Source organism: Mycteria americana, chromosome 2 (assembly GCF_035582795.1).
Source record: "Mycteria americana isolate JAX WOST 10 ecotype Jacksonville Zoo and Gardens chromosome 2, USCA_MyAme_1.0, whole genome shotgun sequence".
Lineage (NCBI taxonomy): Eukaryota > Metazoa > Chordata > Aves > Ciconiiformes > Ciconiidae > Mycteria > Mycteria americana.
This window is the reverse complement of record NC_134366.1, coordinates 83,445,755-83,472,706: the sequence shown is the minus strand read 5'-3', so window position 1 is coordinate 83,472,706 and position 26,952 is coordinate 83,445,755. Positions and strand designations below refer to the sequence as shown.

The window sequence follows — 26,952 nt, the reverse complement described above, 5'->3', positions numbered from 1 at the left end:
TTTTGGTAGTTGGAATAATGAATGTCTAATTTATACCTTATAATTTGCTACTTCATCCTGTAGCCACTTACTGTATTTTCTGTAAGTTTGAAATTTATATGGCAAGGCAGAATAAACTTTAAACAGGGAATGCAGTATTGCAGTTCTCTTTTTTCATTGTTCTGAAACCACTGATAAAATTCAGGAGTAGTTTTTTCTCTTCCCATGTAATTTGGCTAACCTCTGCTAAATCTAGTGAGACCTTGATACTTGTTCACAAAGCACACCTGACTTTCACCTTGTACATTAAGGGCATCTCACTGGTACTGTTTCTGATCTTTGCCTCCGTGTAATGCTACTGATTTGGTGTACGTTGGTGTCACTTCTGTAGAGTTACTTCTGTCTGCATTCCTTGGTGGGAGTTGTGGAAGAAAAGTGAAGAAAAGACATTTATAATCTTTCATGTGGCAGGTCTTTGGTAGGAAGGCTGAGAGAGGAGGAGAGCAGACTTGTCTTTTAAACCCCACTTTAATTTTAGACGAAATAGTGAATTACAGCTGAGATGCAGTTCTGGGGTTTTGTATTCATTGGTAAGTTGGTCCTGCTGTTCTGTACCCCTTGTGTGGTGTGAATATGACCCTTAATGTCCTTGCATGCGGTAGTCCTTTTGTTGCTTTAATAGCAAAGCCTGAGAAATCTAAGAGATTAAGCATCTTCAAGCTGTCCTCTGATCCATGGGATTTCACTGTTGGATTTAGACTGTAAAAAGGAAATGGGCTATGGGACTTGGGTGGAATTTTATGTCATTTGAAAACAGCATCTAAGTCTTTCTTTTCAGTCCATGAAAGCTATATTATCTTTGTCATCAAACCCAATATTAAAGTAAGATGAAGTTGGTGTGAAACACCCGACTTGTTGAGGAAGGATGCCAAAGAAAAGATAAATGGGCAGTAGCAACCCAAACCCAACGAAAGTTTAGTTGCATTTGCTTCAGAGTAGCGTATTTCCCAATGTGTAGCATTCAGTTGGGACATGAACAAGGATTGTATGTATTCAAACTTGTGTAATCTCTGGCTGCAATAGGTGTTAATTCAAGTGAGATTTTTGAGGAGCAATAATTTCTTGTCTGCTCATCTGAGAGCTCTGCTTCCTCTGCTGCTGAGCGCATCAGCTATTTCTGTGTGGGCAGTGTTTGCTGATGCCACTTCTAAGGTGGCTCTGAAAATACTGAACATCAGCAGCCTTCAGCTTTTGGGTTCTGTTTGTTTGTTTTTTCCCCTTTTGAGGTGGTGAAGTTGATCAGTGCTTTGAAGTTGCCAGCATTGTTTTAGGAATGTTGTTTTAAGTTATGGCTATGACTCATTACTATTTTTCTGGCTTAAGAATGTACAGGGATGTGGGGACAACATGATGGTTTATGAATGTCACAGAAGAACATTGTCTCCAGGAAACCATAGACAAAGACTTTTATTTGGAACACTTCAAATTTGCAGGTGGTTTCTTTTTCTTGTGCTTTACTGAATAAGTTTAGTTTTGTGTCGGAACTAAAATAGCTTTTTTTATCTAATCCTTAATAAAATACTGTGCTCCAAACTTTGAGACTGTGCTCTTATATAATCCCTAAACTTGGGGATGAGTTGGGCCATCTCTTCCTTTCATCAAAACTGTGAGCATTACACATGGGCTGGTTTTTGCTAAGGAAATATGATTTATTTTTATTTTTTATACAGCTACTTTGAAGTTCTGTTGCAAGCATACTTCATGCTAAACTTTGAGGTAGCTTACTTAAGAAATATTATCTCGGCTGGATTTTTAGCTGCAGAAGTTTGTCAGCATCGAGGCCCTTCAGAAGACGGGCTTATCTGTCTCCAAGTGACAGATTTGCTTTCTGTTCCTCAAAACCACACGATGTGCTGTGGAATCTCATCCATGTTGTCTGAAGTAAAGACATCTTTCATCTGAGCATGGAGCTGTTTTGTTTAATGCTTCTGTCTTTCACTGGCATTTCTAGAGCAAGTAGAAAAGTAAGTGTGCAAGTAAGATGTAGGAGCTGTTTCCTTGTGTTTCCTGGTCAAGAAATGAACATGGGCAAACTGACTGTGAGCTTTCTAGCTTTGCCTAATTCTGGCTTTTTGTGAAGTCTTTGCAAGATATTTAGGCAATCAGTCTCAAGGAGAACTTTATCTTGAAGCAGGTGACTTCTTACTTTCTCACCTGCTTGTAAGAGTTTAATACCTACTTCCATATGCCTGAGAAGAATAAGTAACACATTAGTATGCCACAAAGAGCAGACTCTGCAAATAGGTCTTCATCCATATGCTTTTCTGATAGCTGAAGTCATGTGGGTGTCATTACCTATTGTCTGAGTGCCACTTCTCTCGTCATGGCGTGCGTCTCCCGTTGTGCATGGTGGAGGATTGCTGGCTCCTTCACTCATAAGAAAGAGCTTTGTGCCCTCCTGGTGATCTCTGCAGGACAGTGGCAGTATAGTCTTGGACAGCAAAATTTATGCTATACAGGAGATGGAGTAAGAAGAAAAAAAAAAAAAGAAAAAACAAACCCCAAAAAACCCCACCTCATGTAAACCATATGTAGAGAAACTTGACCAACACTTTCAAATCTGAAGCAATATCCTTAGAATAACTCTACCTTGAGCATCTTAAAGCCCTGACAGCTGTATGGTACTTTACATTGAGGTGGCTGACCTTGGAAATTCATGTTAGTGCTAGGAAAATGAAAAACAGGAAACAGAGGGAGATTGTGGTGAGGAAGGGTCTATGGCACTGCGATGAGTTTTGGTGTAATATTAATTTTTTTTTGTCTTGCTATCATGTGACCGGGCATATAGCATTTGTATTCCAGGTGCTAGGCTCTGTCCTGTGGCATGTGGAAAATAGCTTCATGTGGTGCGAGAATATAACATACCAAAAGGAGTGATCCAGAAATAGCCAGGCTGGTCAGAGAATGGGTATGTAAGATATCTGTCTGGTGTATGTCCGTCCCTTTTATTAATTAAAAAAAAAAAATAAATTGTGGTGTGTGTTGGGGTTTTGTTTGTTTTGGGGTTTGGAGTGAGGTTTGTGGAGTTTGTTTTTCTTCTTGCTGTGTACAGCAACCTGGCTGAAGTTACTGAATTGACAGGGCCTGTATATGGGTGTATTTAACCTGGAGAATCTTATGCTTTAATGGAAGGATGGAAAATTTATGCAAGCTGTGAAATGAAATAGTACTCACCCCTTTAGTCCTGAATCACTGTCCAGCAAAATCTAATGCTACCTCTTCTCTCCCCAAGTTCTTAATCCTAAATGAAAAGAACAAGCACTAAGTATGGGGTCCCATTTGTGGTTTTAATGTTACAGGAAGGGAATTCCTGAAACTGCATGGCCTGCCTTTTATGGATTTGGTCCTTTAAAAAAGAAACCCAGGGATACTAAATGGAGATAATTTGGGGGTAAAACCTTAAGTCCAGGGTTTTTGAGGGTCAGTGACTCTCACATTTAGGCGCCTCTAACCCTGTTGTGTGTATAGATTATGGTGGGAGCAGCTCTTACTGCTTCAAGGGATGGGCACCCCCTAGAAGAGCACTGCTTTGTTCCAAAACGTGATTTACCGTTAGCCATTCACTAGCCTTGTCTCTTGAACAGCATTTTCTTTCTCAAATAAAAACTGAAGTGGGAGGAATTACTTTCTTGACTACTGGAACAAGAGTGGAACTAACTCCACCACTGGCAGGGATTCTTTGGGGAAAGTACGTCTTTACTGACAGTACAGATTCCTGTCTGTTTCTGCATCTACCAAAAAAGCATCGTGGTCTTGATATAGGGATTTGGTAGGGATAATTCCTGTGCAACTAATGCAGTAGACTTGAGGGAGTTTTTCTGATAAGCAGCACATATTACCGCTCAAATACAAACTGACATGGTAACTTCTGTGCGGTTCTGCCAACCCCTTCTTTGAACTTAAATATACACAAATATGTATGCGAGAAACTTAAAATAATAAATTGTGTTTAAGGAGGCCTATAAGCAGGTAAGTAGGCTTAGGCCAGGTTTGGGGCCCCAGTCTTTGAGAGTCTCATGGTGGAAGAGTGTGAGTGAGCCGGTGTGCAGGGTGTGCAGAGCAGCAGGGATGGGCACCCAGGCTCCACCGCTGTTGTGCGGCTCGTGCCGGTATTATGAATCAGAAATTTTAGTCACCTTGAAAATAGTGTTTGCTTTGTAAATGGGCAAGGATGGGAATGTGTTGGTTAAATTTGTCAGTGTAGTCTGGCCCAGAGCCACGCATTTTCTTAACTGGTTGCAGGAATGTATTTTCTTCTTTACAGTGTCAGGTAGTGAAACAACCACAAGGCTAATTTGCCATTAACTTATTGTGATCTCTCCTTCCACCACCACCCCTAGCGAGCTATGGAAACCAGGTTTAGGATTCCAGATATGACACTATCACCCTATAAACAGTAATTCATTTTTTCCCATTAACAGTCTTTAAATTCTGTCTGACCTACATACTGCACCTTGCTAACTGCATATACATAACCTGTATGGTTTCTCACAGCAAACAAATCCAGAGGCTAACTTGTTGCTTGTTTTCTGTGGAAAACTTTCCATTTTAAATGGGTAAATTGAAAATGATTCCCAACAGAAGACCTCTGAGAATGTACTCACTAGCTCAGGGAAGCTGCTTGCTTTCTTCAAATCCAAACAAAGAGCAGACAGTGTATATTTGAAAGCCTTTTTGTCATGATTCAGACCACTTGTCCTAGTTTCCAAAGGCCGACTCAATAATGTCAGCTCGAGACTTACAATGGGATATGTCAGTATTTATTCTACCTTTTCTCCACTTCATAACATCCTAGTCCCATTATTTCATCCCTGCTCTCCTCCCATTGTTAAATAGCTTGATTCTGTCAGGTTGAATAAATATCTAAATTCTGTCCACTGGAGAATGGCTCGGTTTCATCAGCAGATATAAATGAGCCACAGTTTCTAGAAAATGGAGCAGCACATTGTTGCTGCCTTTGTCTGTCGGTGGGCTGCCCCTCTGCATAAACCCACTAAAACCGAGATGAAGTGATGGGAACTACAGCTCCTGGTCTCCGCGGGCTCTACCTTTTGTGCTCTAAGTGAGCAGGCAGTTGTGTGAGCCTAGCACCCGTGGGCTATACTTTGGCCACCCATGTGTTCATATATCATGGATGATGGTAAAAGAAGTTGTTTTAACTGCTGATTGCTGCAGACATGCTGAAGTAGCATGTTGCATTTTGTAAATATGATTTGGAGCTAATGAAGCAGATCAGAGAGAAGCAGCCTTTTACATAATGCCATTGCATCAGCACTAATATGACTAATCTATTTGGACAAGTAACGGTGAACTTCTGAACGGCTTATTGCAGGATGCTTGAGTAACTTCGTTAGAAACAACAACCTTTGTACTGGCATGATAATCTTTTTATAAGAACAAGTGGCTAGGTTCTCTTCAGAAGTTGTACTATTTTTGTTTCAGAGCAGTGGGATGACAAGTCTTGGGGCAATGCATTAATTAAAAAAAGGAGAAAAGATCAGCTGAGCTTCATTGTAATTGCAGGCTGGAAAATGTTATTTGGATCATCATCTGTGGATGCAGAAGAGAGGGGAGAATGGGACTGGGGATGCATAGTGACACAGGACACGTGTTGGGGGACAGATAAAACTGCTAATGGCCGCCTACAGAAAGTTTGCACCTTTCGTTTGGAAAAAAGTTTAGGTATTTCATAATTTATCTGTAAACTAAGGAATTAAACAAAAAACCCCCAAAGTTTCTGTGTACTTGGGTTTTCACAGACTCTAGACAAATCTGCATTAGTTCCAGGTTGAGGGGTCTGCTGGCTGTGTATTTTCATATTTGGTAGATTCACAGGATCCTTTTACCTTTCTAGGCATGTACTTCTGGTACTGTTCTTCTAGCACAGCACATAACATAGAAGACTGAATCTCTAATGATACTTAGACTGAATGCACTTTTTTTCTCCACAGATTGGTGTAGTGCTGTTGGCTTGTCCACTTTAAAATGTTACTTCTGATGTGCTATCCTGCAGCGCTGGCTAACTCTCAAGGAGAGGAGACAGTAAATCAAATAGCCTATATAAAGTATGGGAGTTGGTCATATCTATAGAATTTTAATAAATTGAAGCTGCCTTTTGTCAATAAGAGTGGTGTGGTTGCTTTATGCTTCTGTTGAAGCTGGGTAGGTTTTTTAAACTTCATAACAAGACAGTATACCAGAGGCAGATGTCCTGGTTAGGTGGGAAGTGTGGAGCAGCAACGGAGCCTGCAGCAGTCCCTGTTTTTCCAGCCTGGTACGGCCTTTGTTTTTGTCAGGGGTACATCTGCAGCAAGAAGCTAGCTATGCCGTGCTGGGTAAGTCTTGTACTTGATAGCATCTTTTATCTTTCAGTAATATACCTCAGAGAAACGTGTCTTAAATGTGTTTTGTTCCTCTTTTGTTTTCAGTGAATAATAAATTTAGTAATACCTTGGAGCATTACTGTCCTTTAGCCTAAGGAGGAAGTTAGAAGAGGACACCAAATAATGGCCTTATTCAACAGGAATCTTACTATTTGTTTAAGAGTTGTGTAGATAAAGCTGAAGGTGACTTGATAAGGAGTCCTGCGCTTTGAAAGAACAGATTTCCTGAATGCTCTTTTTTCATCGTTGCAATCTTTTGGCCAGATCTCTCTCTGAAACTGCTGCTGTCACATTTTTACCTTTCAGCAGGCTTCCTTTACGGAAGAGTTATGAGCCTGTCTGATGCATCTCTGGGAAGATTATATTTAGTTATGGGGAAACTATCTGTTGCCACTATTTCCAAGAAATGTAAGAGTAGTCCTGAGGTACTGTACTGAGGTTATCATTGTGACAGTACCTAGTTAGGACTATGAAGTTTGCAAATAGATTTTGAAGAAAGTGTGACTTGGTGTATTGAATTGTATTTACTTTGCTCCCAAACAGGTTTTTCCCCTAATGAGAGTTGAATGAACACAGCTGCTCTGCTTGCAGCTTGCATAGAAAGCTTTAAAAGTCATTTTGTCTGTGTGCTTTTTTTCTTTCCTTTTTTTTTTTCCTGAAATGGTAAGCAAAGCATAAAATTTAGAAGGCAAGAAAAGCTGGGGATAGAAGTTTGCATTTCAATCCAGTATCCTGAGGCCTAGCACAGTGCTGTCAGATCATTTCCATGTTCTCTACAAGCAAACTTTACTGAGGGAACATGAGAATTTCCTTTCCATGCGTTGAATCCTGTGTGGTGAAAACTTAATACCACGTGTGGATTCAGAATGTCTTTTTGCATTAGCTTAAAAAGTCTTGGAAAAGAGCACCTTCATGTTTGTTACTAAATAACTGCTTCTAGAAAAAAAAAATTAATCCCTGTACAATTCTTTCAGAGGTGGCCTACATTCTTGCTTTAAAATGACTGAGTTATGTAGATTTGGCTGTTTCAAATTGAGCTGATGAGACCAATATCTCTTTCAGCTTAGACTTTGAAGAAGAAAGTTTCTCAATTAAGAAGCAAAGAAGTTAATCCAAAAAAAGTTATGTGTTTCCTCTAATGATCAGGTTCTGTGGCCTGATGAGTTTATTTTTCAAAGATAGTAAAAGGATTTTGAACCTATGTGAAGTCCTTGGACTCTACTCTGTGATTCAGTAAGGTAAAACCTCAGTGACAGCTGCTAACTCATCACCTCCTTGGAGCTGAAATCTCCAAGTCAAAAGTTCAGACAAAGCCCATTGTTTGGAGAAGAGTGGTTGGTTTTGACTTATAGCAAGTTCTGGTTGGCTTGCTGTGCATACTTCAGAGTATTAGAATATGCTAGCCAGCTTTCCTCAGATGTGTCTTACAAATTTGAACACCTTTTTTCCAAAGCTTGTGATGACAAGCCTTCAGCTGATTATTTCAAATTTAGAAATTGGTCAGGCTTCCGTGACTGATACAGCACTCTTGGTTCCTGGTTGAGCATTGGTCTAATAATGTGCTTTGTATCATTTTTACCATGCATTTAAGGTAGCTTCAGGAAAACAATCTCTACCACATTAAGTAACTGTGATCTTGGTTTATGCGACGAGCCTTCCTAACAGGACTTTGGTCTGTTCATTTCATCCTTGGGAAACACATGAACCACTGCTGAAGTCAGCTTGTGGAGTCAGTGGTGAGTTCTGCCCTGGAGGTAACAAAACCTGAGGCAAAGGAATAGCGAAAGCATTTCAAGCCAGGGGAAAAACTCCTTAACTAACAGTGACTATAGGAAGTGAAAACACTTAACTAACAGTGACTATAGGAAAAAGATTTCATTCTCCCCGAGAACAGAGGCCAAGAAATTTGCGGGAATGATTTTCGTTGAAATGCTAAGTTGTATAAATGTTTGAGTGCAGCTACTATGCTTGCTCAAAGCCTCTCTGTTTATGAACAGTCAAGGCAACTGTATGCTTTTGTAGGAAAAAGACAAATAATTAAAGTAAATGTGAACCAAAATGTTTTTAAACTCATCTCATGAATTCTCACATTATATTAACAATTCTAATGACAAATAGTTCAGTGGAGCAGCAAGAGAAAGTATGTCTAAACAGCTTTTTATACTACGAGTTAGTATGCAAAATGCAAATTGGATGAGGTAAACTACACAGTTCCTTTCCCTTAATTACATTCCAGGTCACTGGCTTACTTTGCTTCAAAAACCAGCGGGAGGCCACTCCAAAAACTCAGATTTATGAGTAGGACATGAGCAAGACAAACTGGGGCAATCAGGGGAAACGTTTCACTTCCCTGCCTTGGAGGGGCAATTCTCCCTCTCATCCCTGCTTCCCGTTAGACCTTTGCAGGTGTTCCCCTGGTGTATGACTCTTCATAAGCCTTCCTCTCATCATCCAAGTTTGACAGCGAAACCAAAATACTGATCCAGCGTCTCTTGAAACTGAAAGCAGTTGTTGATGACCATGGTTGCCTGTTTACTGTGTCATCGAGCAGTTGGTTCCCCAAGCTCTTGGAGAGGTGCTTCTGCTGGTGGTGGCAGGACGGGTTCCCTGCTCAGTGCTCCAGCCAGAGCGAGCCTGCTTTCAGGGCTTCATCCTTCTCCCCAAGCACACGCACGTGCACAAGCGCGCATGCACGCGTGCGCACACAGCCCCGTATGGCAATACCAGTAGCGGTTCCCGGCTCAGTTGTAACAGAGCACAGATTCACTTATTTGGGCAGCAGTAGCCGACTGAGCAGCTGTTCCCCATTTCCTTTGGGGAGCTGGCACTGGGGGGGAGATTCGGCAAAATTGGCCTGTTGCCTAATGCCCCGAGTTGTGTTTACCAACACTAATTTAGGTTTCTTTCTTGTGTGGGCAGAGTAATGGACCCACTCTGGGGACTTACATGAGTCCCCTCTATCCTGCAGTGCCATGAGTTTCATCAGCCGTTGAACAACAGACTTAATTTAAATTGCTGCTGATAGAATAATTTTTTTTTTCTGTTCTTTCAGTGTCCTTTCTTTGAGTGCCATCTCCTCGTGTATGTCTTCACACTTAGTATGCTAGCCAATGTATGATATTAAGTGTTTTCTTCTCTTCCTGCTTGTTTTTGCTTAAGATTTAAGGGAAGCTTTTTTCAAGAACGTTATCCTTCATTTTTAGGTTTGTGTATATCCAGAATATGAATGAAATGTAGGAGAAAATAAATCTCATTGCTTTTTTCATCTTTTACTATTTTGGGTAAAAATATTCAATTGGATAATTTTATGGTGTTTCAGCTTAAGTCTCATTGTCCTTTACACAGCTGAATGTGATCTGTCTAGCTATCTAGAAATCTTCTACTACTTAAAATGCCTAGAAATTAGAGTATCTATTAAATCAGTTAACTTGGCAATACTGTATAGGAAACTTGCATTAAAAAAAAATGAACATAATCAACATGGATACTACTGATCTGAAGTATAATAGAATTATATCAGTTTGGAGGTTGGCAACGTTTGGCATTTTGTACCCAACATGCTTCCCTTGTGCAAGTAAATAGTTCAGTTGTAATGAAAATCAATGATTGTTTTGCTCCTAATAATAAATTTCACTGAATGAAGTTTTGTTTCTGCAATATTGTAAATTAAACTGAAGTGCTGACAATTCACAGAGGATTAAAAAATAGCTTGCAAGTATAATATATCCTTGACCTCTTCCTTCCCTTTCTTGCTGGAGTGGAGATGAAGATATTTGGAACATAAGTAGATAGTGTCAAAAAAAAAAAAAAATCTTCAGGAGTCAGTTCTCCCTCAAAGGAGGGTGAGTGGGCAGAGGAATCCAAAAGATAGTATTTTGGGCAGGATTCTTTTTAAAAATCTATCTAAATGCTTTTAAAACTTATTCCTGCGAATGTTTGTGAATGAGAGAGCATCACGAACTTTTCCTGTGGTTTTTCTGACGATGAAGCTTCATACATGTGTTAGAGAGATCAGCTCTAGCAGCAATCTCTAAAGAATGCCTCGATGTTATGGACATACTGCTGTATGCAGTCGTGCAGTAGGTCTCTGGAAAGGGCAGGCAAAGGAGGGGATTCTGGTCCTCTCTCTTGTTCCTCCTCTCTATTCAGTTTAGTGAAGCGGTCAGTGAGATAGCACAGGAGAGGATTTCTGCCTGTACATGGCCGTAAAGTCCGGGCCATTTGCATTCCCTCTGCATGGAGGTGACTTGTGAAATGGCTTTCAGGAAAACAAATGTGATGTGATCTGTTCCCTTGTGAGGACCCAGGCACTTAAGACAATTGGTCAGTTAGAGTGGGTGGATCAAAATGGAGAGCCTGCTTAAATAAGATCTTGCATACTTTAGGTTTTTCCCCTGATTACAGGGTGGAGGGTTCAATACAGTTTTAATAAGATTAAGATGTGCTGAACTCTAAAATGATGTGCATTGGAGGGGAGTGGTTTTGTTTTTGTTGGAGGTTTTTTTGTTTGTTTTTAGATGCTAGTATTGGACATGGATGGAGGGTGGAACAGTTTGAGTTGCTCTGCTTTTTTCAAAGTAAACAGTTTAAATACAATGTCTCTATAGCCACATTATTTTTTCCGGTGGTAGAGAAAGCATTCATTTCTATGGCAGCAAAATGAAATACTGTTATGGTCTGACCACAATCAATATACTTAAACAGACTTTCTTGTGCTGTGTATTATACTGAACGCTGTCCAGCTGGACTGCTCTTCTCTCTTGATATTGAGAGGTCTTGGATTCAAATGCCAGTAAAGAAGGTGCTCAACTTTCAGGATTGAGGTCCTCAGATATGTGTAGGCACTTCAGACTCCTCTGGGTATTTTCACTGAGAGGAGAAAGCTTTGCCAAGTAGCCCCAGCTTCAAGTTGATCCTACCAGTGTTGTACAAAGTACTCATGGTGAGTATTTACGGATCCCTTTCTAAAATTGTCATGAACCGGAGTTAAAGTGGTGCTCTGATGAATTTTCAAGTTCCTGGGGTTGTTTTTAGCACGCTCACTTTCCTGTCAAAGCTGAATTTAACAAACTTGTTTTGATTTCTCCTAGATAACTTCCTGACTTAAAAGAGGCTTCAGGAGCTCTAAATCTGACTGTGTACTTGTAAAACTGGACCTTTGTACAGGCTTTTTCTCCTCTTGCTATGGGTGTGGAAATTTGCAACATTTTTCTTATAGGGATGTGCAGCATGAAACAAGAAACCTTAGAGTGTAGTCAGCCTTAGGAGCTAGCACTTGTGATTGTCCTTTTGCAGACCCTTGGAGTGCTTTGGACAGAAAACTGATTGGTTTGGGGATGACTCAGATGTGTGATAGTTGATTTAATTTAAAAAGGGAATGGAAAAAGCCAATCTCTTCTGTTTTTTTTTCTCTCCTTTGTAATAAAACCGTATGACATGCACTCTTAGACAATTCCCATATGCTATCCAGTTACTTCTAGTCTTTGCAGTAGAAAAGAGAAGAAACGGTTTCAAACCCGATATCTGTGGGCATGCGATAAACCTTCTCTGCCTCTGTTTCCAAGGGTAGAAAGGCATTGGAAAAATGTTCCCTTTCGTGTTTCTTCATGATACATATCTCTCACTCCCCACTGTTTCCTTCTTCTCACTTTATAAAATCAGCTTTCCTTCCCTTGTCTTCTTTTTTTTCTCGGGAATGTGGTCTGAAGTACAGAGTTTTGATACAAGTTGCCTTTTACTGCTGCGTATTTTCATGTGTTGACATGCAAGTTTAATTTATGTCAATATAATCCAACCTTTGTCATGTAAATTTAAAAAAAGCAACCCTGAACGACAGAAGTCGATCTAGAGCAAATCAAAGGGTGCGTGTTCTTCAGCAACAAAACAAGGTTGTCAGCTATAAGCAGGCAGAAATTGGGGTAGTGAAGCTTTCCAAGGGTAGCTGCTGATCCTGTCTCTCCTTTTCCATCATCCAGGCTTCTGTGTGATTCTTTGAAGCTGCTCTTTCTGATAGGAGAAGTGAAAAAGAAGGGCTGTTGTTAGGAACAGTCTCTAGCTACGGAGTCATAGGAGAGACAGGGAAAGAGGCAACCAAAGAGAGTCCTCCTGGCTTATTGCAGCTCTCACTTGCAGCTGGAGATGTACTCTACGCCACTCTATACTCTACTGAACTCAAAGCCACAAACCAAAAAGGCTCTTGCTTTGACCAGCTATTTAAAAAAAAGGTTTGTATAAACATACTACATAAAATCACATGCATTCACAAATACTGGCTACTGTTATGTGGGGAAAGCAGCCAAAGTATAGGTACAAAATGTATGAACTAAGCTTACCTAGCAAGTTATGAGCTGTCTGGCTGATATGATGGAGTAAGATTGGCTTACAGGGGCATTGCCCAGCCAGAATTCCTTCTGGTCATAGCATGGAAATCTCATCTTAATGAAGCTGAATTTGAAATGTTTAGTGTTTAAGACTGACAGATAATTCTCTCTGACTAATGTGCTCGTGCTGTTTCTTCTGGGTTTTGTATTTTTCTTTGTGCAACTTTAAAAATTGAGTGACTTCTTTCTTACTAATTCCTTTTTTTTTTTTTTTTAAATTTATTGGGTAATGTGGCTTTTGATTATAGGTGTTGACAATTCCAAATCCAGCATTCTGGCCTTTTTACAGTGCTAAACTTTGGAGGGACTTGACCAGACAGCATATACATCTTTAAGTATTGTTCCATATCACAATTATTTGGGATTTTTTTAAACTAGACCTAACTGAGATGTGCTAGTAATAGTCTTACAATACCGTACAGAATTGTTTTGACTTAAGCTGCTCATCAGCTGGGTCCTATGGTAAAACTTGAGTTTCGATTTTGATCTATACAATAATGCTGGTACAGTCGTCTATTGTAGGAAGTGTCATACTTAAAATGCTTTACCTTTACAAGCATTTAGATTACCACATGCTTTTAGATATGTTATAGAATACCTGACTTGTTTCTTTTGATGAAAGAACAAGGAGAAAATCATACGTAGAACTTGAATACATTTAATGCACAAAATAGTTTAGTTATCTTGTGGTTGGTGGAATTTTAGTCTAGAATACATTGAAAGATGGCATTTGTGCTACATATGAAGTTCATACAAAACAGTCCTTGACCTAGTGTGTCCTTGTTCCTCTGTAGCTTTTTTAAAACATTTGACTACCCACACCTTCCATCCTCAGGGCAAGGCAGGTAGGTGCAGGGGTGTGTGGGGGTTTGCTCAGCTTTTGCTGGTAAGGAGCATGGGTTTCTATCTTTCTGTCGTAGTACTAAGACGTACAGATGAACTTCTGCCAGGGGCTGTCATTGTTCCTTCTCAGAGGAGTGTGTGTTCAAGTAGTTATTTTGAGCCTACATTGCTGTGCTTCATGTTGAGCATCTAACACAGATAAAACCTGAAAGCCGCTGTTAATTTCAGTGGAGTCATGAGTGCAGTTTTGCTCTTGAATTCCATCAAGACTCCAGCTTTGCCTAAAACAGTTGGTTAGCTCAGAGCTTTTGCCAATACAGCAATTGCTTTAGACAGGGTAAGTATCCTTTGGGATGCCAGGGATTTTACTGTGCTTGTGGCTTTATTGTGCATTGGGAGTATAACAGGTAGAATTCAATTTTGTATGGCTTCACAAAAATAAATGCGCATTTCCAGCATTCTGTTCAGCTGTGTTTTACGGGGGCTGAGTTGAGGAGAAAGAGGAAAGATCAGTTGAGCAGTCATTGGGTCACATCCTACAGAAGCTGTACGTGCTCTTACGCAAGTCATGGTACTACTGGCAAGTTTGTAAGGCTTAGCTTTTTGGCCCCATCTGTTCAGTTTTCACCTCTTTAATATCAGTACATACAACTGTAAAAAGGTTCAGAAAGTTGAGTTTCCTGAGGCCATCTTAATAGGGGATAATTTGAAATGTGTTGCTAAAGTATTCTTTTTAAGAAATACATGTAGGGGATGTGATCAGCACAAATCTCAGCACAAGACTAATTCTGTTTTACATTTACTTTGAGCAAAAATACTTGGTAGAAGATCTCACTGAAGAACTTCTTGAGTAGCTTCCTTACATGAATCCTAAGTTCCAGATGAGAAAGTTGTTTTAGGTAGTACTTCCTGGAAGGCTCTAGACCAATATTGCAGCTTTTTACAACTTTGTTAAAGCACAGGAGGAAGATGACATTTTTTCTTGATGGCTCCTTCTCAGGATAGTTCAGTTATTTTTCCTTGAAGAGGTGGCATATGGTGCTTTCCCAAAGGAACTGGTATTGAGTTTTGCTGCTGTAGATCAGGCGACTCTCTCCCCTTTATGAGCTTTCTTCAAAATTTGGACATAACAACAGAATTCAACCTGCACTCCATTGTATTTCTAATGCAAGCAGAAGTTGGGACATCAAGGGCGCCTTGAGAGCCTCATTGTTTTGCTGAAATAAACAAACCTGCCTGCACGTAACTTGCTTGAATTTCCTGCAGACAAGTGAGGCGGATGGGAATGCATAGGGCTGAGAGTTTGAACGTGAAGGACCTCTGTTTCATCTGCAGGAGCAGTCTGTAGGGATAGATGGGATGAAGATTTTAAGAACGGGTGGGTTTTCGGTTTGTTTGGGGGGGTTGTGTTTTTGGGGTTTTGCCTATACATACTGTACTCAACTGTAAAACCTGTCAAAATACATTGGAGCAGCTAGATCTGGAATTCACTTGTTACAGTCGGAACAATTGGATTCCAAGGCTTTGGGTTTGCTGCCTCTACACAGTAATCCAGATGAACTTCCACTGTGCTGGCTTGCATTTAATTGCAAGTAGCGTCCTGGTCACCACTACGTATCCTACTTTAGCCTGTTGCCTTTATTAAGTTGTCCTAGTGTAGAAGTCGTGCTGGTTAACAATGACTCTTAAATGAATTCTGCTCAATCACTGTCAGGTTTTTCTTCAGAAGCTTTTGACTTATGTAGGTTGATACTTAGTTTTTGACAGTAAGGCTATTGCAGCCATTTTCCACTGATAACTGTGTAACACTTGATAGAAATGCTTTTCCAAAAAAGTAATTTTTTGTTAAATTTTGCCTAAGGTATCTTTTTAAGTGTTGATACCATGATTTTAGGGCTCCTGTGTGGAGGTGGTGAGTCTTGTGAGAACAAGATACAGGGAATGATCAAGTGAACAAACATTGAACGCTGTCTCAGTGAGGAGAAAGAGAGGGATGTTTTCTGCATTATGAAATTAATTTAAGTGGAAGGCAGGATTATTGCTATAAAACTAGTAACTGTGTTTTATTGTATCACATCATATAGTGATAATGCTTGTCTTTAAGGATGATCTTCCTGTAAAGTAGGAATATGTTTCACAAAGACTAAAGGCTTGTCTGTCTTCTACTCTGCGAGTTTTGTCTCGTAGTGAATGTTTCTTTAAAGAAAAAGATGTTAACGCAGTTCAGTAAAATCCAACATTTGTGGTCTGCTTTTGGGGGTTTTTTTTGGTTGGTTTTTTTTTTTTTTTTTTTTTTACCTGAGAGGTGAAAAGGTGACAGCTGTCAAGTAGTAGAGCTTGAACTGCTAATTCGTAAAAGAAACTTAACCACTTCAGAGCTTCCCCCAGCCCCCATATTAAGACAGAGTGCAGCAAAATGAGGAGTATAATGAGTGAAGTTTCATGCCCATAAGAACAGCATAATAGTGACTGAGTCCCCCTGCCACAGAGCAATACAGAATCAATCGGCAGCCTTGTGTTAAATCTTACAGGAATTTTTAAGAGTCTAAGTAGATTTGAATGCAAAAATTCAACTGCTGGTTTTGGAATGGTTTGCCAGGTGAAATTTTTATGTACAGACACAGACACACAGACGCACACAGACACACACACACACAGACACATACACACACACACGGTCTGTTACCTTTGCAAAAGCATCCTTGGTTGGTTGCTGGTAGAGACTACCAGGTGAATCCTTGGTCTTAGTTAAATATAAAACCTGCTAATTCTGTGCCTTTGTTCTTAAATTATCATAGTGTGGACCTTCACAAGGAAACACTTCTAATAAGCATGTAACTGTAAGTAGGCTTTCTTCATAAGTTGAAAATAAAAATGTTTCAGAGTTTTTACTTGTGCTTTTCTGCTTCCTTTGCTGCCCCCCCCCCCTTTTTTTTTTATCCAACTTGCTGCTTTATTTTTATACATCTCATTGCGCTGGGCCTCGCCTGAAGTCATCACCACTGTCCTTAGTTTGACAAGAATGCAAGGAGAAGCATCCTTAAATGACTGAGAAGCTTCAAAAACATTGCAGGCAGTAGCTTCATCTGTATTTAATGAAAGGGTTTGGGCTAAAGTAGAAATCCGCAGAATGATCTGGCAGTAAGGGTTCAGCACCAGCTATTGTGGCACAGTGTCCTGAAAGGGTGGGATTTAAACTTTAAAGAAACAGTCAAGGGCTTTCAGTGTTTTGAACTAATTGAGGCCTCTTTGCACTTATATTTAGACAAGACCAGTGCTGAGCCTCGGTTTGCAGGTTTGCGGGCAAGGTGGGCATGAGGTGTTCCTGATGTCAGTTCAGAGGGGTGGTGGGGACGGTGCTCTGGGGGTGGACTAGGAGGCTGTCACCCACCCCGCTGATTTCACCTGGTCAACTAGGAAATAGTCCAGCTTTCCTTAGTGGATTCAGACCAAAGTCTTCAAAACTGACTGGTGGTTTTCAGGTTTTCTTCTTCTCCAATGCATAGAAGACTTGATGTGTGTGTGAGTGTTAGTGTGTGAAATACCTTATTTCTGAAATGGCTTGCTGAAAGCCGTGGGTGGGTTTAATTACATATCCTCTCCAGCAGCAGCCACCGTGTTACAGCTCTGGCCCCGACGTGCCGTTCCTCTGCTCTCCACGCTGAACTACTCACCGAGAGCTGTCGCTAAGGCCTCTCAGTCAAAAAGAGACGCAAGAAATTAAAGCAGCCTGTTTTGTCTGAAAGGGCTTAGGGACAGCTTATGAGGAGCAGCTGATGCAGTAGGGTTGATGCAATGCTGGCCTTCGGCCAGGGGCCCAACAGTGTGCAGATGAGGATGACGACCTCTGTAGCTGGCCCAGCTGTAGCAGGAAAAGGACATCCTGAAATTTGGCACTCAGAGTCATTCGGTCACTTCTGAAAAGCCTCAAACTTAAACGTTATTCCTACTGAATAACTAAGCCGCTCTTACCACTGGTGAATACCTGAGGTGGCTCAGGGCGGGCAGTCTCTCCAGCTGGCTGGGCTCGCTGTGCCATGCAGGTCTCGGAGAATTTTTAGTTTTCATTCCATCAGACCACTATTAGTAATAAAAATAAGACCCGCTGCACAGAAGTGAATGCGTTTCTTATGTCAACACTCTTCCCTGCTCTTATTTTGGTAATGTCTTTAATCGTTCTTTAGAGGCAGACTTTATTGGCTGTACTTTTCAAACAGGGGGAATAATAAGTACTTGCAACTTAATCAGCCGTATAGCTGCAGAGAGGGTTTTTTCCGAGTACTTTTATATCCCATAATGAGCTGGTATTTTATAACTTCTGATGGTAATGTATTCCATATGCCTTCCATCACTGGGATAAAGAGCTTTACTCCAGAATCCAAAGCAAGTGGCTGTGGGTATTTATTTAATAAGGTTTGAAGTCTTTGCACTAGGCGGGATGTCAGTATGTTGTGTACCCAGAGCTTCCCTGGGCTGCTTGTGGTGAGGTCTTCATTCTTTAACATCATGGAAAGATCGCTGGTGTCCCATCCATGCTTCCTGTGTAGTAAGGTAGGGTTCATGGTTCCAACAACAGTCCAACCATTTCAGTCAAATTCCCTGCTTTTCTCTGTCCTTGTTCTAAATACCACTGCTTTTCCTCCAGGACTTGGGACAAGCTAAAACTGAGAGGAATTCAACCATGAATGTCAAGATAGCCAAATGAGTGGTCTGCTCATAATTCCTTGAGGCATCTCCTCTAATGCCTCGCGCAGAACAAAAGTCCTGTTGTGGGGGTGCTTAGGAGTTGCTGTAGTCTTGGAGTCCTGACAGGAATGAAAAATAATCTTTTTATGGTTTCTTGCTAAAATACTCAAACTGCTCTGGTTGGGCTTAGCATTTGAAAAACATTTTCTGGTATGTGACTCTTCTACATGTTCTGGCATATTTGCCTCCACTCTGATTGAGGCAACAATAATTATCTTACAAGTTTTTGGCAGGATTCAAATTTGTGTTTCAAGTCACAAAGGGTCATCGTTACCATTTTGTCTGCATGACTGTTGGCTTCAGTGTAATATCACAGGCCCCTGTGCAAGCTCATCTGCTCCTTTTGGGTATAGTTAAAACTGAACAAAAATCTGAATATGAATCTTGTGCTGTCTTCTGAATCTCAAACGGGAGGTCTGCGAGACAGATTGAGGAAGGTAACTTCAGAACTGCTGATGCTTTTACTGAAAATGGTGCTTTCACTGGCACTGGTAGGTTACCTCAAAACCAACTGATTTTTGGTAGTGATGCTATGGTTATGCCATAATTTGTGGTCTTTGACCCTTAGCCTAAAGGCATTCTGGTGAAGTCCAAATTGCCCCATACCTCCTGTAGACTTGGAAGAAAAGGTAATTTGCCGTCTCATTGTATTATTTTCCAGGCCATAGAAAAGGCAGGTACACTTCGGAGCCCTTCCCTTGTCCTCTGCTCGCCAGCGTGTCGGGGACGAGCCCTCCCGCAGGAGCTGCGCCATGGGGCGGTGTGAGACGCTGCTGCCTGCTGCTTTCCTCCCTGAAGCGAGGGGCAGCCAGTGCTGTGATCGCTTCACACTGTTTCCAAGTCCCATCCCGCTTGTTGTGGCAGAGCTCACTGTCATTTAAACTTTTCCTGCTTTTATGCTCTCCTGGCAGCAAATACCTGAGCTCTTCACAGCTGCAGTCTGTCCAAGCTTATCTTTCAGTAGGCAAGGCTGCTGCTTGTCAAACAGCTTTTGCTCAGTTACCTGCAAAACTTCTGTGGATTTAGGGATCTGGTTCCAGGACTAGTTGGTATGTCCTTGAATAACCTTCATTTAAAATCAAAATAAGCCAGCGGCTTTTGACACCCCCCCCTTGCATGATAATAGAACACTGTGATACTATCAAATCTCAATGATTACAAACCTTTAGCAGGAAGAAAACCGAATTATATGTGAGCAGATTGCATATCAGGCTACAACATGTGATCCAATATTAAACATGGGTTTTTCAAGTTATAGAATCATAGACTTGTGGAAGAGCCCAGGTTGGAAGGGACCTCAAAAGATCATCTGGTCCAACCAGATGGCTGGTTACGTAGTGAAGTAGACAAGAATAGGAAGAGAGAAACCATTTGCTTTGGTGAAATAGGCCCAGTATTTCATTTCTGTATGTTCTCATCGGGAATCTTCTAGCATTCATGTAGCAAGGGGGCAGTACTTGCTGGGAAGAAGCACCTTAAATTCTTAGAGTTTGAAGGGGCTGTTGTTTATATATTAAAAAATTAGTTTTTATATATCTGTATATCTATATCCATCTATGTCTCTCTGTAGGAATAAGATTCTTGAAGATTCTTACCCCGGTAATTTTCCCATAAAATCCAAAGTTTGAGAGTGCATACCTGGCATGAATACTTCAAGTGATAGCTCTGTTCTGGCTTTTCTAGTAAACACTTACTGATGATACCAATCGTTACTGTGACTTGCGACTTACAACCTCTGTGAATTTATATGAAATTTGAAGAACTGCCTTTTAGAGACTTCTGAGTAGTTTTACAGGTTCAGCTGTGCCTAACTTCCTGTAGTTAGTCCAAGAGAGTCTGGTCCTAGGAAGCAGGTTTCTCAGGCTTCTGATTCCCCCCCCCCCTCCCCCCCCCGTAACTTTTCTGAAAACTAATTTTTCAGCACCCTTTGTGAAGTGTGGGCATCCAGTGTGGTAGTCATTTTACCACTAGACTAGGCAGGGTAATGTTACTTCTCTATTGCTCCTGAATGCTGTCTTGTTTCCTGCCAAGCCTCTTGGCTGCCAGTACTGTAGCGGGAGCTCATCCTCTTTGTTGTCCGCCATAATCCCAAAGAACTTCTGAGATTTGGTGTTTTCCAGGACACAAGTCTGCTCCTATTATGTGTGAATTATGCCCTTTGTTCCTGGATGGGTAAAGTTGCATTTGCCAACATTAAAATGCTAAATGAGCTTGGCTTCCCAAGGGATTGAGGGATCTCCCCCCCGATCCGAAGAGGTTCAGTCAGCAGTGGGTTGTGCTTTTCCAGTGAAGTTAGAGAGCATACAGCCAGAAACAGGCCCCAGAAGATAACTGTGAAAATGTCATTTTTGAGGTGAAACTGCCCACACCCCTGACAACTATTCCATATGCAACCATACTGTTAATACTTACCAGGCACTTTTTACTCCATTACAGAGATTTTATTGTTTCTATGTGTGGCTAATTCTTTAATCAATGCTTGGCAGCATGGAGTCCATTGTTCTGCACAAGCTAGGTAAATTATCAGTTACTTTAGCAACCACATTTTTCATATTCCAAATGCAAAGTTTGATTCAGCTTTTGTGTTTAATTAAGGCTGAGTTGCTCTATTTTACTCACTTGTAGTCCCTATCAGTCTTTCTGTAGCTTTGCATAGAATGGATGTCCCCTCTTCCCCTCTATTCTGTTGGGCAAAGTGTTTATACACAGCTTCTGTTCTTGGATTTGAATTTGCTTGGCAGTGAAATTACTGCTTTCTTGGGGCACCTATTTTTGTATTAAATGCCAATACCCTGTGGGCATTAAAGTTTCAGCCTTTTAGCTTCAAGCAACAGTGATATTCCTGCAGATCCAAACTGGCAGACATTGGTAGCCTAAATGCTAGTGTTTATTAGAGCAGAGCAAGGCTTGAGGGTAACTATGCCAAGTCTTGGCTCATTAAATCGGCAGGAAGGTTCAAGAAGGCTGCTTTTAAAGATAAGGGCAAGAATTGGTGCAGGGTGGGCGGGCGTGAGGGAACAGCAGTGGGTAGGCCATGTGGTAGGTGTCTTCTGTCTTCCCATAGATAATTTGAAGGCATGAGCAGATTCAGGGTGACAAATGAGCTGTCATACAACCAGGAGTAATAGCAAGTTGGAGTAATAGTGTGCAGCACTTGTCACCGCCGCAGTTTAATTGACACTGGTCTGAAATATCGGGGTTAGACAGGATCAACTCTCTGCTTTTCTGGAGTCATAACTAGTTATTAATTCCTTGATTTTAAAGAATTCTGGTAAAGATTAGTGTAGGAAAATGAGTGATTTATCTTTTATCATGATGGGGAAGCTACTTGGAATTAATGTCGCCTTTGGTTCACTTCTCCAGGGGAGCTCTCTTCCAGAGTTTCACCAACACTGGTATTCTTCCAGAAATTTCAACTGGTTTAACTTGAACATGATTATCTCTTGTCTCTGTTTGCAGAAGACTTAGTATATTTGGATGTCTCAGATCTGGGCTGGGATGTTTAAGTTTTGATAGGGTAACTTGATGTGGATAAATACTTCAGATTAGAATGAGCAAAGTGTGCTGCTTTCCGTTTATCTCCTAAAAAATGTGGTCCTGTAAGAGGAGAGACAAGAGATGCTTGTCTTTGTATTGCCATTGTGAATGATGGTTTCTAAAGAGTAGAATCTTATTAATAGATTAGATCAGTAGAATCTGAGCCATTTAAAGTCACTTAACAGATTTGGTCTAATTGGTAGTCTTGCTAATAATCTGAAGTATTATGAATAGCAAATTGATTGCAATACAGACAAAAGAACATCACTCTTTCCGAAGTTCTACTCAGACTGAAGCAGGGTCTTTGAGGGGTTTCATCTAGGTTGCATCTGCTTACACTGTGGCTGAGTGTACTACCTCTTCTGCGGGGTTTGGACTGAACAGGGTGGGCTGGAGAGAATAGGAACTGTATTCTTTGGGGAAGTTATAGAAGCTTTTCAAACCATGACCTTGAGGATGCCCAGAAGAGACATGGAAGTGCAAAGGTGTGGGTCAGCATGCAGTACATCATGCCCTTTTGCAGTTACCAAACAGTCAATGTGAACTCAACTGTAACCAATTAATTACTGTTGAGGATGAACATTTGATTTCCGGGTCCCATAGAGAAGACTGGTGCCATTAATTGGTACTTTTCTGTGACTATTGCAGATTATTTCATGTACTGCAAGACTGTGGTCTGCTCTCCATGATACCAACCTGTCATATACTTCTACCTATGAAAGAAGCCTGTACTGAAGCTGATACTAAATTACCTGTTTGCGTGGTTTTGAAGCTGTGTTTCGTTTGTCGCGCTGCAGTCTGTAGCTTGAAAATTTGCTGATAAAGTCTCAGGATGACTTGAGTGAAAGAGGCAAAGATTTTCCGTGATTAAGTGGATGCTTTTGTTTCTATTTCAGGAAAGCCCCACAGCATTGGCAGCTCCGAACGGATTCAGCTCTCAGGAATGTACAATGTTCGAAAAGGGAAAATACATTTGCCAGTCAACAGATGGACAAGACGCCAAGCTATCCTTTGTGGAACATGCCTAATTGTCTCATCAGTAAAAGAAAGCCAGACTGGAAAGATGCATGTCCTCCCTTTAATTGGTGGAAAAGTAAGATATTTTATTTTACGTATTTGCTTACTTAACCCCTATCCCTTTACGCAGAGAAGATCGCTTTCAGTTATGATGATTCTTAGCCCCTCAAAACTTATTTCTGTAAATGGTGTTATCAGAGTATATAAACGACTTTTGATTATGGTCAGAGTCAGATTTAACAATTTACAACATTTGGATTAAGATGCTAAAGAAAAGCAAGGGAAACACATTCAGTTTCCTTTTCATGTGTGCAGTGTTAAATGTTTCATATGCGCAATAGTACACAGCCGAAGGCTACATGCACCTGTATTGTGTATGATCTGTACCATGCCTCTTCATCCAGTTTTTATCCATGCTGGGTTACTCTAAGATCTGAAAATTAAGCAATAAAGGCATGGGCTTATTTTCAATATTGGAGGTTTTTCGAGTCTTCAGCATTGTATGAGTAGTGGTCTAATGCAAGCTAACAGCAACAAACATTTTTACTTGTGAAAAGCTGAAACTGGACTTTCTTCTGATTGATTACAGCTGAAACGCTGGAGGTCCAGTCTGAAGACAAGGACATTTTTTTTTCACTGTGAGGGTGACTGAGCACTGGCACTGGTTGCCCAGAGAGGTTGTGGAGTCTCCCTCCCTGGAGATAGTCAAAAGCCATTTGGACACAGTCCTGGTCAAACAGCTGTAGGTGGCCCTGCTTGAGTAGGGGAGTTAGACCAGGTGACCTCCAGAGGTCCCTTCCCACCTCAACCATTCTGTGAAACTTTAGTGAAGACAGTACGATCACAGCATTACTATTTCAGCGTAAATAGTGTTTCAGAACGCTATTATTGACTTGATTAGCCAAGGTAATGGGAAGACAATCATTAGCTTGAGGATGAATTTATACCTGAAGTAATGCTCTTTTACTTTACATACTGATAAGTTTGATTCTTAAGAGTCGTTGGGAGAGAAACAAGCTTCACAATGTTACATATGCAGACTAAAGTTGGTTCATTAATATTCTATACTAACAAAGGGGAAAGTAGTCCCTTCTTCCAGAAGCTGTTTTTCCTGTCTCCTTTCATGATTCTTCACATGATTCTTCAACTCTTCCCTGGAGGTACTGAAGTAGAGACATTTTCCTCTTTTAGCAGCAGTGGGTGAACTCTGACAGTGAATTGTATTTCTGGCTGTAGCACACTGGAGAGGACAGGATTCAGGTCCCCATCGGCCTTCTCTTTGAAATGAAAAAGATTTTTTTTTTTTAATGTAAAAAGAGAAGAGATTGTATATCTCTTTTTTTTTTAATTGCGTAACATGGAATTTCTAAGTTGTTTTTGCACAGAAATGCCTCGTGTAATGTAAAACACGCAGACTGTTAAGCAGAAAGTTGACAACAAATTTTAAAAGAAAATGAGAACGAAGCTGAGAAAAATGTACTAAGGGCTTCTGCTGACAAAGCTTGGGAGGAGATGCTTGGCACAGAACTAAGTGTTTTTTAAATTATCGCTCAAAAAATATTCTTCCTCAACCCCATAAATACTCTGCACTTCCTGGTTTGCAAAGGCTTTCCAGAATGTGGTGCTGAGACATTGAGACCATAAGTTGTGTGGGACTTCTCGTGTATGGTAGCAGAATGATGTATTCTGAATGTTTTTTAGCAAGTTGAGAAATGTCAAAGAATTTAATTGGGCTGTAAGAGAAGCATTTTGTTAAGCTTGTTTTTAATAACCAGGAGTATAAATTGTACTTCTTTAGGCTGTATAAAGACAGCCTTAAATGTGTTTCACTGGGAAACCTTTTATGGTGCTCAGTCTCTCTTAAAATGTTGACGTTCTTAGTGTTTCTCTCCTTTGGTTCCTTCATCCTTCTGTTCTCATTCCTTGCTTGTGTAGATTTCATGAATATTTGACAGCCAAGATCCAGCTTGAGTGCTTGAGAGGGTTAGTACAACTCTACTTGAAGAGCTCCTCTTCAGCACATTTTAACTTTGCCCTGGGGAGTTCTGCAAAGAGGCTTTTGACTCTTGTTCACTAACAGTTTTGTGTCTCTACTGTAGGTGGAAGAAGTGAAAAAGCACCAGCACTGTTTAGCATTTAGCTCCTCTGGACCTCAAAGCCAGACCTACTACATTTGTTTTGATAACTTCACTGAATATTTGCGATGGCTTCGACAAGCATCAAAGGTGAGAAGAGTGCTAATTCCTGCCAGAATGGGATGTTTGTAGTGTTTCCCCCAGTTCTGTGTTCTCCGTGCAGTGATATATTCATTCTTCTGGGTTCGTTATCATGAACTGCTGCTGCTGTTAGTGGTGCACAAAAACCCCCTCAATTTGGGAGCTCTTGGTAACAGGCAATAGGGAGAATTTTTCTGCATTTATACTGAGACTTCTTTCTACCGTGGTTGCATAAGCAAAGTGCTGTGCTGGACTTTCTCCCTTTTCTCATCGTGATCCAGCTGGACGGATGGAGTGAGATCATTAGAACAAAAAGGATGACAAATATAACTGTCAAAATTTCAGTTTTAAAAAGCTTTATTTCAGTGTTAATAAAACCTAAAATAGTGTTGGATTTTTTTTTAATTCATTCCCTACACAGAGCCTAAAGATTAAATTGCTAGAATTAAGGAATTTTTTTCTTGCTTGGAAATGTTGCTCTTTAGTTTTATAACTATTTGATTTTTTTTTTAATAAGCAATCATTTTATGTCAGTAAAAAAAAAATACTAACTAAAGCCTTCGTAACCTAAATTTTATACTGTGCTTAGAGCACAATTTATTATGGGAATTTAGGTCCTGCATTATTTCGTTTCACTCTTCTGTTCCACTTTGTGTTGTTGAAAGGTGGTTTTTGCAATTTCCTGTTTTATCTCTTAATCCTTGCCACTTCTTTGATAAATCCTCTCTAAAGTAATTTATGTGTCTTGAACCACTGATTTTTTTATTTTTAACATACAAGTTCTTTTGCTGTGCTGTCAGCACACTCTCTTTGGTTTTCTAGTTGGGCCTAAACTGTCCATTAGTTTTATACTTCATAGATCTGTCTGTTCATGCTCTTTGCTATGTTAAAGCAACTTGGTTTTATGTAGCACTACTTAGGGATATTTATGGCACACCAGATCTGTTCTGTCTTTTTAGACTCCAATAATGTATTATCCATGCTATTGCCAGGGGTACAGCCTGGCTTGTGGGCTTTTTTAAGAGATTTGATTATTATGTCAGACTTTCTTTGAGCAGTAACTATTGCACCTCCCAACACATGCATCATTTAAAATGTCCTTCAGTATTTTTCTAGTAAGTTTTAAAATCCTTTTTTCAAGACACTGTTCTGGCATCCCTGCTCAAGTCTGTTAAGCCTCGAGGTAAAAATCCCCAAGGCATGTTTTATGAGACGGTGAGGCATGGTCTGTCAGGTTTTTGAGTTCTTGCCGCTTTGTGGTTCTCTCTGGGAGAGTAGTGCCCTTTCATCTCCAGAGGCTTTGACATCAGATAAATGAAAGGCAAATCTAATGAGTGAGAAAAACAGTGGAAAACAATGAACTTCAGAAGTAGAGATAAATGGCCAGAAAGTCCCTCTGAATTACTGGCAGCATAAGCTTGTTCTGTGCCATGCTGTGCTTCTCTCTTTCTCTCTGGTTCACCCAAATGACTAACAGCATTGGGACGATAGCCAGCATGAGAACATATCCCCATGCACTCATGATACCCTCCCATTTTTCTTATGTAAGAATAGAAAGAAAACACATAGTTTCAAGTGTCTTTTTGGATTGTCAGAACTGAAGAAACTCGCTATGCTATTCTTTTTGTTGGTAAAACATGCTTCGAGGGAAAAAATGATGCTTCGTTTTCTCCAACTCCCCAACCCCCAGCTCCAAAAACTGAGACTGGACGTTCTGGATTCATGGGTTTTGAAACAGTACTTTGCCACTTAAAGTTGCTTTTTTTAATGTTTGGGTTTTCTATCCTTAGA

At 40.5% G+C, this 26,952-nt stretch overlaps 1 protein-coding gene across 1 annotated transcript in view; it reads left to right on the top strand.

The window, feature by feature from the left end:
* Window positions 1–26,952, top strand: part of PHLPP1 (PH domain and leucine rich repeat protein phosphatase 1) — a 144,360-nt gene that overhangs the window by 55,366 nt on the left and 62,042 nt on the right. Inside the window, exons 2-3 of the mRNA XM_075493964.1 lie at window positions 22,825–23,021; window positions 25,045–25,170. Coding sequence (XP_075350079.1) covers window positions 22,825–23,021; window positions 25,045–25,170 — 323 coding nt within the window. The remainder of the gene's footprint in view (window positions 1–22,824; window positions 23,022–25,044; window positions 25,171–26,952) is intronic.